Source organism: Scomber scombrus, chromosome 20 (assembly GCF_963691925.1).
Source record: "Scomber scombrus chromosome 20, fScoSco1.1, whole genome shotgun sequence".
Taxonomy (NCBI): domain Eukaryota; kingdom Metazoa; phylum Chordata; class Actinopteri; order Scombriformes; family Scombridae; genus Scomber; species Scomber scombrus.
The window spans coordinates 24,604,558-24,615,528 of NC_084989.1; the positions used below are offsets into that span (position 1 = coordinate 24,604,558).

The window sequence follows — 10,971 nt, forward strand, 5'->3', positions numbered from 1 at the left end:
ATTCTTTTTTTTTCTATCTTTTTTTCTTTTCTTTTTTATTCTGAAAGTGCCGTCAAGACTCTCTCTGAGTTCAGCTGGACGAGGACGGAGCGTCGCCGGGAGGAGAAGAACGTCACCTGTTCATCTCCCTCTCCTCCCTCCATCTCAGACGTCCTCCCGCTCTCCCGTCCTGTCTAGTCCAGTTTGGTCCGGACCGATCCGGGTCGGGTTCGTGTTTACGAGCAGCCGCACTCCTCCACGATCATGTTCTGGATGTCCTTCTTGATGATCTTCTGCTCCTCGTTGTAGTAGAGCATGGACATGGCGCGTAGCCGGGTGGGCACGCAGCACGACCGCAGGTTCTGGAAGGGACTGTAGCCCCTCATGCGGTAGTGGCTGATGACGGTGGAGTGGAAGGACAACGTGGACCCGGCGATACTCGCCACGTGGGAGGGGCACTCGCCCTCGCAGTAGTTGGCATGGTAACCGGGCGGTGCGATTATCCAGTCGTTCCAGCCGATGTCTTTGAAGTTGACGTAGAACTGCCGCTTGCAGCAGACTCGGACTTTCCCGTCGCACTCCAGCCCGCGCTTCCTGCGCCGCCGCGAGTCGCTACCGTCGCCCTGCCGCACCACCGCCATGAGGAAGGGCCGGTGGGATTGTTCCCTCTGGTTGTTGCGCTGCGACGTCTCCGAGCCGCCGGAGACAAGGACGAGCGTGGCGCCGGCGTCGGCGCAGAGCGGGCAGGACACCCGCAGGCTCAGCGTCGTGCTCTCCGTGCTCTGCAGCAGCGTCTGGACCGCCGCCGACACCGGGAAGGTGTGCCAGCCGCTGCGGCGGGTGTCCACCGTCTTCTCTGCCAGCAGGAGGTCGTCCTGCGGCGGGGAGGCGTGTCCGTTGGGAAGCCGGCGCTGCTGGAAGAGACGGATGGCGACTTTGGCTCGGCTGCGGTTCGTCTTCGCCAAACGAAGGAAGAGCCAGACGTTCGCCTGCTCCACCAGAGACAGATCACCTCCTTCTTTAGACAGTACGAAGTTCACCAGGCCCGGAGACTCACCTGCACACACACAGACAAGACAGACGGGGTTAGGATGAAGCTCAGGTTATCATCTAATACAGGTAACCATGGCAACAGTAATGATGCTACAGGCTGTTAACCCGACTACAAAACACACCGTAAAACACGTCAGAGTTTTCTTTTACTGCGTGTTGCCGAGGGCTGTGAACGCATCACCAGACGCCAACACAAACGACCTGATGAGTGTGTGTGTGTGTGTGTGTGTGAGTGTGAGTGTGAGTGTGTGCATGCATGTGTGCGTGTGTGTGAGAGAGAAATAAGCTAACTCTGTCACACAAACACGCATGATGTGGGTTGTGTCAGCCACATCAGAGCTATAGAGTAACACACACACAGCACACACTTATCATTATGTTACCGTTTCTAACAAGACCTCACACACACACACACACACACACACACACAGATTGGACTCTTCCTGCTGACTCAGCAGTGGTGGTCAGAGGTTTTGGAGTCAGTTAATGGTTCCCACCAGGAGCCGTGTTGTCTGTTATCGTTACAGCAGCTCAGTGTGTCTGAATTTACTGCAGCAGCTCGTCATGAAATCTGTCTTTTAATTCTTTCCCTTCACAGTAAAATAAAAAGAAGTACGTTGTTTTATTTTGGAAGGTGAGCATTTCCTGTTTGAACGCAGCTCTAATGCTAAGGGTTAGTTTGAGGTTTCATTTCTGAGTAGTTTTTAATTAATCTATTAATCATTTAGACAATAAGAGCAGAACTTCCTTACATATTAACACACACACACACATACACACACACACATACACACACACACACATACATATATACACACAGACACACACATATATACACACATACACACACACATACATATATACACACACAGACACACACACACACATACATATATACACACACACACACACACATACATATATACACACACAGACACACACGTCCAGACCTGTTTTTTACACTTCCTAGAAAACCTCCGGGCCTTTTTCTAGAAAACCTAATCACCACTCTGACGACCCAATTACACATCCAGCGCCGTTACATAAGATCTTTCACGTCACCTTTCCTCCTCTCCTCGCTCTCTGTCGTCTCTCGCTCGTAGGCGTTCAGCAACACACGGACGCACTCAATCATCAAAGTCACGATTTCAGGAGTTTATGAATGTCAGCGATGCTCTGCTGAACGGTGTGAATGGGCGGCTGTGTGTGTGTGTATGTGTGTGTGTGTGTGTGTGGAGGCGGTCGGCACTTTAGCGAGTCCATTAACGCCGTTTAACTGACAATTCGGAGGCGATTATCTCACTTACATCATCATCACTTCAGAGATTCATTCATTCATTATTTCTTAGAAAATAGTGTTTCTGAAGAAGAAGAAGAAGAAGAAGAAGAAGAATCTGCTGATAATCTGAATGCTTCTTCTTCTTCTTCTTCTTCTTCTTCTTCTTCATCTACTATCAAACATTATGATATATTTGAATCCTCTGTTATGACACACTGCTGCATTAAACCTGGATTCATCCGCCGCTGGAATAGTCCACAACAATCGCTCTATTTCCTTCAGTTCATGTTTAAACACTACATTTAGCAGCTGATTTAATCTGTTTTATACGTGAAACTTATATATTTATGAGCTGCTTTGTCAGATTAACCTCCTGTGAGGCTCCACTATGAATGATAAGCTGAAGTAACGAGTTCATTAGTCAAATAAAAGACGATTAATCAGCAATAATTTGGATAATTGATGGTCGGATTCTCTGGTGGAAGCTTCATGTGTGAATATTTGCCAGTGTGGAGGAAGGAAGGAAGGAAGGAAGGGAGGAAGGTAAGAAGGAAGGAAGGAAGGAAGAGAGGGAAGAACAGATGGAGGGAAGGAAGGGAGGAAAGAAGGAAGGAAGGAAGAAAGAAAGTGAGGAAGGGAGGAAGGAAAGAAGAAAGGGAGGAAGGAAGAAAGAAAGGGAGGAGAGATGGAAGGAAGGAAGGAAGGAAGAAAGAAAGGAAGGAAAGAAGGAAGGAAGAAAGGGAGGAAGGAAGGACAGATGGAGGAAAGGAAGGAAAGAAGGAAGGACAGATGAGGGAAGGAAGGAAGGAAAGATGGGAGGAAGGAAGGAAGAAAGGGAGGAGAGATGTAAGAAAGGGTGAAGGAAAGAAGGAAGGAAGAAAGGAAGGACAGATGGAGGGAAGCAAGGAAAGAAGGAAGGACATGAAGGATGGAAGGAAGGAAGAAAGGGAGGAAGGAAAGAAGGAAGGAAAACCTAGTGACCTCTGATAAAAACCTGTTGCTCCCTTTTTTAGTTTCTAACACGACTGAAGTGAATAAAAGAGTGAAACAGTGAAACTCAGCCTGGTTTAAAGCTCCTGATGAACTCGCTCAGCGTCTGTTCAGCGAGCGTCTGAGCGCCCCGGCGGAGGAAATCCTAATCACACGTTAGCAGCGGTGAAGTCACATGGAGAGCCGCTTATTATGTGTGTAATGACAGACGAGCTGCGGAAGGACGTCTGTTACATCCGTGTGATTTACTGTCGCCTGTAAACGTCTGCAGGAACGCTGTGTGAGCGTCCGGCTGCTGCAAACTCTTCTTCTTCTTCTATGGTTTTTTGCGTATTTGTTTTCTGTAAAGATGAAAGTGTGTCGGAGGAGAATAAATGATTAACCCTCCTGTTGTCCTCGAGTCAAGGAAGGAAGGTAGGAAAGGAGGGAAGAAAGTAGGGAGGAAGGAAGGATGGAAGAAAGGAAGAAGGACGGAAAAGAGGGAGGAAGGAAGGAAGGAAGAAGGACGGAAAGGAGGGAGGAAGAAGGAAGGAAAGGAGGGATTAAGGAAGGATGGAAGAAAGGAAGAAGGAATGAAAAGTGGGAGGAATGAAGGGAGGAATGAAGGAAGGGAGGAAGAAGGAAGGAAAGGAGGGAGGGAGGGAGGGGTGGAGGAAGGAAGAAAAGGGGTGGAGGAAGGAAAGAAGGAAGGGAGGAAAGAAAGAGGAAGGACAGACGGAAGGAAGGAAGGAAGGGAGGACAGACGGAAGGAAGGAAGGAAGGGAGGAAAGAAGGAACAGTCAAAACAGACGGGGTCAGTTTGACCCGGGAGGACGACATGAAGGTTAATAAGTTTCCACTCCTGTGCTGGATGGTTTCAGAGTTTTAGAGTTCAGCAGCCTTTTTATAAAACACAAACGTCCGACGGTCTTTGAATGCAACACTAACTTTAACACTAACAGAACTTTAACTTAATAAATTCGACTAAACGCCGACTTTGATGAATTATTTACAATATGTGGCCAAAAGTATGTGGACAGGCAGACATTACACTCACATGTGATGTCATTAATCTGTAAAAACAGGCTCCACTCTGCTGCTGGATGCTGGATCCTGACTACAGGGATTCACTCCCATTATTACCGAGGTCTGATTCAGCTGCCAGACAAACACATGCTGTCCAAACAACATGATTTTAATGTTTAAAATATAATTGTGTGCTGCAGCGTCGAGACTAAAAAGTAAAAGTTTGGAGTCTCTGCGAGGGAAGCGAACAGCTGCCTGGAAGGAGGGAAATCAATCTGAGCACTAATGGTGATGTGAAGTTTAGTCGTAATGTGTGAAAACATGTAAAGGCTGGACGGAGCAGGTGAGACGGACGAAGCTCCAGCAGCTCGGAGACGTTTGAGTTTCCTGGAGTCTGTCCGAACTCTGCGAGTCTTCGGCTCACAGCTCATCGCTCTCTCGCTCTAATCCCCCCTCCATTTACAGAAGACTGATCTGATGTCTCAACAACTCATAAAACCTGATTTCTGGCCCTCGTCTGCTCGCACACACACACACACACACACACACACACACACACTCACACACACACACACTCACACAGTTTGTCATCATGTCTGTGTTTGGACAGCACAGCGGTGGAGGAGGAAAGTTCTCATGTTACTTTACACTGAAGTTTGTTCATGTTACAAAAGAGTTTAAAATGAATGAAAACACTGAAGTGAGTCTGTGTGTAACGGAGAGAAACTACCTGTAAATGATTCCTTTTAACCTTTTAAACCTTTTAAAAGATTTCTAATTTAAATCGTAAACAAAAATCTATTTATAGCATCTTAAATCCAGCTGAGACCATTACAAATCCAATTTAGACCATCAAAAATCAGTTTAAACCATGAACTGGAAAGTTGATGTTATTGAAAACAGTTTAAACCACCAAATTTCCAGTTTAGACTGTGAAACACCCAGTTTAGACCATGAAAAACCATCTAAGACCATCACATTTCCAGTTTAAAGCATGAAACGTCCAGCTTATACTACTAAAGGTGCAGTTTAGACCATTAAATACAATTTAAACCATCAAAAATCCAGTTTAAACCACCAAATTTCCAGTTTAGACTGTGAAACACCCAGTTTAGATTACTAAAAGTACAGTTTAGACCATTAAAAACCCAGTTTAAACCATGATACGCCCAGTTTAGACCATCAAAAACCAGCTACGACCATCAAATGGAAAGTTAAAGTTATTGAAACCAGTTTGAACCATCAAATTTCCAGTTTAGACCATGAAACTCCCAGTTTATACTACTAAAAGTGCAGTTTAGACCATTAAAAATCCAGTTTAAACCACCAAATTTCCAGTTTAGACTGACAAAAACCCAGTTTAGACTATTAAAGGTGCAGTTGAGACCATTAAAAACACAATTTAAACTATCAAAAACCATCAAATGCAAAGTTAAAGTTATCAAAACCAGTTCGGACCATTAAAACCATCTCCTCGGAGCCTCTCAGCTCTTTGAAGATCTCGTTCATCAGCTGTTTTCTGCGCCGGAGAAACGAGCAACAATAAACGGACATTTGAACCAAACATCGTCTTCATCATCTTCGTCTTCACGGTCAGCAGCCTCCAAACATTCTGCAGTATTATGACTTTGATTTGATTTATCAGACGAAGCTAAACAACACATCCTGCCAACATGTGACACTAACACTGCTCGGTATGTTGTTAAAAGGTTTCGCTCTTTGTTTATGATAAATCTTATTAAATCCTCTGTAATCCCCCCCCTTCACACACACACACATATACACACACACACACACACACACACACACACACACACACAGTGCAGAGACTCGTCTGTTGAAGGAACGTTTGAGAGATTAAAGTTTCGTGTTATCAGACACCTGGAAGCTCGGAGCACGATCTTCCTCCACAGCTGAAACCACAGATGATTTTTCCCCTCAAAGCTCTCAAAAGGTCAAAGGTCAGACTTCCATCAGATTGATCTAAAAACTTATAACAATATCAAATGACAACCAAAACAAAAACCTTTTCTTGGTACCAGACTTCTAACAGAAAAACCGTCACATTAACCAGACGAGTACTGAGTGAAACAATCTGCTGCTGGAACAAACAACAACCACCAAAGAGACAGTTTACACCATCAGATCCTCACTTTAGACCTTCCAAAGCCTCCAAATACTATCGAACTCTTAGTTCATGCTTACAAAACCAAGGCTAGACCATCAGAAACCCAGTTTACACCATCAGAATCCCAGTTTACACCACCAATCCAAGTTTACGCCATCAAATTCTCACTTTAGACCTTCCAAAGCCTCTGTGTACCATCCGATTCTTAGTTAATGCTTACAAAACCAATGTTGGATCATCAACAACCCGGTTAATGATGTCAACTTCCCAGTTTAGACCATCAAAATAGTCAATGTAGACCTTCAGAAGCCACTGTATGCTATCAGATCGTCAGGTAACACCAAGATAAGACCTTCAAATACCCAGTTTATACCTTTAAAGTCCCAGTTTACACCACCAATACAAGTTTATGCCTTCAGATTCTCACTTCAGTCCTTCAAAAGCTCACAAATCCAAGGCTGGACCATCATAAACCCACTTTATTCCATTAACTTCCCAGTTTAAACCATTAAAAAGCTCAGTTTAAATCATCAATCCCAATTTATGCCATCAAAATTGTCAATTTAGACCTTTTAAAAAGCCACTGTGTGCTATCAAACTCTCAGTTCACACTTTTAAACCAAAGCTAGACAATCAAAAACCCGGTTAAGACCTTCAACTTCCCAGTTTACTTCATCAAAAACCCAGTTTAGACCTTTAGACAACCAAAACAGTCAATTTAGACCTTCAAAAGCCTCCAAACACTATCAAACTCTGAAACACTCAAAGGCTGAAACATCAGAAACCCAGTTTAGACCATCAATCTCAGTTCATGGCATGAAAAATGTTCAATTTAGACCTTCAGAAATTAACAGCATGCTATCAAATCCTTAGTTTATGTTTAAAAAACCAAACGTAGACCATCAAACACCCAGTTTACACCATCAGAAACTCAGTTTACACCATCAAAATTGTCAATTTAGACCTTCCAAAGCCTCTGTATACTATCAGAGTCTTGGTTTAACCGAGGCTAGACCATCAGAGACCCAGTTTACACCATCGATCCCAGTTTATGCTCCTCTGTGATTCTCAGGTTTCACATTAAAACCAGAGTTAAACATCACACTACACGCAACAAACAAACAGACGTAAACGAGCCACGATGGCTTCTTCATGTGGGAAACTCTTGTTCACAGGTTTAAGACGAGCACCTGAACGCATCACCTCATGTTTTAGACCTCGGTGGGCGTCGTCACATTTAGGAGCGGGGGGGGGGGGGGGGGGGGGGGGCTGCTAATTCTGGATTTGACTGTTGACATCAGTGAATGAACACACCCTCCATCCTCTGTGTGCTGTGTTTACTGACACACACACACACACACACACACACACACACACACACACACAGTACCCATCTGTACAAACACACACACTGTCCTCCCATTGTCCTCCATAATCCCTCCTTCAATGGACGAGTGTGTCCAGCTGTTTTTATGTCACTTACAAAGTTTTTTAAGTTTTATTTATTTTACACTTGTTTCTTTTTCTGCCTCTTCGTCTCTTTCCAGTTTAGACCATTAAAAATCCAGTTTAAACCACCAAATTTCCAGTTTAAACCATGAAACGACTAGTTTAGACAATCAAAAATCTAGTTGAGACCATTAGAAACACAATTTAAACTATCAATAATCCAGTTTAGACCATGAAAAACCCAGTTTAGATCATCAATAACCAGCTAAGACCATCAAATGGAAAGTTAAAGTTAATGAAACCAGTTTAAACCACCAAATTTCCAGTTTAGACCATTAAAAATCCAGTTTAGACCATGAAACACACACAGTACCCATCTATACAAACACACACACTGTCCTCCCATTGTCCTCCATAATCCCTCCTTCAATGGACGAGTGTGTCCAGCTGTTTTTATGTCACTTACAGAGTTTTTTAAGTATTATTTATTTTTCACTTGTTTCTTTTTCTGCCTCTTCCGTCCGTCGCTGCGTCGCTGAGCTGCTGCTGCTGCTGCGACCGCTCACACAAAGAAACATCAGCTTCTGTTGGGATTCACAGTTTGCACAGCTGCTGCCGTCGCTCCGCTCTCGTTCCCACACTCACTGCATGAAATAAAAAGTGTTTGGGGCGGGTCGGGCGGACGGGGAAGAGGAGACGAGGTGAGGGGAGCCGGAGGTGACAGATGTGACAGATCAGACTAGTTTTAAAGCTAATCTTCCCGCTCCATCTCCTCTGCGTCCGTCAGGTTTACATTAAAGGGATCAAACACATTAAAACCAGACTCTCGGTCTGCCGAGGCCGAGCTAAAACGCTAACAGCAGCGTGTTAAAGTGCTCGCAGTGATGTTAGATAATTAGCAGAAAATATATAAAGTACGTCAAGAGGAACGAAGTCATTATAACTCATCCTGAGGGGGAGCAAGAGTGTGTGAAGCGAGGTTTATGATGGTTAACTTTGACCTGCTGGTGGCGCTAGAGGGAAAGTCAGAGGATCTCCAAAGTGCTCATGGTTTATCCTCCAGGGAACATGAACCTCTGCTGTAAGTTTCATAGATATTTGAGTTTAAAAAGCGACTAAATTTGACCTGATGGTGGCGCTAGAGAAAAGTGAGATGGTAAAATGTTGAGATGTCTCACTCTGAGCCAAAAATAAACCAACTTCCCAGAATCACAACAATATTTCAGACATTTTCTTTCTTTCTCTCTCTCTCTCTCTGTCTCTCCCTCTCTCTCTCTCTCTCTCTGTCTCTCTCTGACCTCCATGATGTCTTACTGCATCTGACCCACACTATTTTTTACCTGTTCTCCCTCTCTCTCTCTCTCACTCTCTTTCTCTCTATTCTTTTCTTTCCCATCACTGTCAGAGGGATCTCACTCCGCCCTTCCTTCTGTCTTGGTTGGTTTACATTAGGGGGGATCAGTGGGCGAGGTCGCTGGCTCCTGACAGTGTTTATGAGTTTAAAGACACTTGAAATGTAATGTGGGGGGGAGGAGGTGGTTGAGAGGAGGGGGTGTAAGGAGAGGGGGGGGGGGGGGGTCATCTAAATCCCCCATCCTGGGTTTTTAACATTTCACTCGACATGATGAAGCTGATTCATATCTTTTGTGTTGTAACTTTGAAGCTGCTTTAAGGGTAAAATTGGTTCATAATGTAAAAAAAACTAAACTTATGAAGAGAAGAAGACTTTAGTCTCATTTAGTCACTGAATGGACCTTTAAATAAAATAATAACATAGATCCAACATTACATAATAACGTAAACCTGCTCAGTTACTGTCGCTTTAATGACTGAACAAGTTATTACGTCCTCACACTAACTCTTCTGGATTTAATGGATCAATTAAAGACACACTGACATAATTCTGATTTATAACTAAATGCTCCTTTCTTATCATTAAAAGGTGTAAACCCTCAGTGAGGACTGTCAGGCTCGGCATCGCCTGCGTGGGACAGAAATCTGCTCCAGACGCCGCCGGTCGACGCCCTGCTCGGCCTTATTATTGGCACCACATGTGAGTGTTAGTAAATACACACACACACACACACACACACACACACACATGCACATGCACACGCACACACACTGAGCTGAAACTAAATCTGTGCAACGCTGAACGCAGAACGGCCGGTAAACAAATGTGGCGAGGAGGCATTAGAGAGGCCTCGCCGTCTGAATGCCAAACTCACTTATTGTCAGCTCACACACACACACACACACACACACACACACACGCACACAGACACACACACACACACACACACACAAATACACACACACACTTTAAAAAAAAAAGATCTCGCCTTTTGTAGTTGTGATTTCTGCCTTTTTCGTTTGGGCGGATCAAAGCAGAGAAGCAGACACAGGAAGTTCATCATCTTTCACAGTAAAGCTAAACCCGAGATCTTTAAATTAAAGTGAATCTGACATCTGGAGACGTCACTTTAAGAGCTGAAGGAAATGAAGATGCACGTTTTTATTGTTTAGAGCAACAGAAATAATCACAAGCTGCTCGAAAGCATCGAATCGTGACCTAAGAGACGGCTGATGGGATTAAAGGAGACAGACAGGAGGCTGGTTAACCAATCACAGCCCAGATCAGACAGGAGGCTCCTGAACCAATCACAGCCCAGATCAGACGGGAGGCTTGTTAACCAATCACAGCCCAGATCAGACAGCGGGCTCGTTAACCAATCACAGCCCAGATCAGACAGGAGGCGTGTTAACCAATCACAGCCCAGATCAGACAGGAGGCTCGTTAACCAATCACAGCAGGAGGCTCGTTAACCAATCACAGCAGGAGGCTCGTTAACCAATCACAGCCCAGATCAGACAGGAGGCTCGTTAACCAATCACAGCCCAGATCAGACAGGAGGCTCGTTAACCAATCACAGCCCAGATCAGACGGGAGGCTCGTAAACCAATCACAGCCCAGCTCTGCCTTTAATACAAACAAATAGAGCCAATTAGAGGCCACGCGACACAGTAAACTCGGTCCAGATTGTTTACTCACGCTACTTTCTTCTACTCTACGACATTATTTGATATT

The 10,971-nt window shown here is 44.5% G+C and overlaps 1 protein-coding gene across 2 annotated transcripts in view; it reads right to left on the minus strand.

Moving 5' to 3' along the window:
- Positions 1–215: 215 nt before the first annotated feature.
- inhbaa (inhibin subunit beta Aa) overlaps positions 216–10,971 on the minus strand; it is a 16,569-nt gene continuing 5,813 nt past the window's right edge. For both annotated transcript variants that reach the window (XM_062441293.1, XM_062441292.1), the window contains one exon: positions 216–1,036. In XM_062441293.1, the coding sequence (XP_062297277.1) occupies positions 216–1,036 (821 nt within the window). The remainder of the gene's footprint in view (positions 1,037–10,971) is intronic.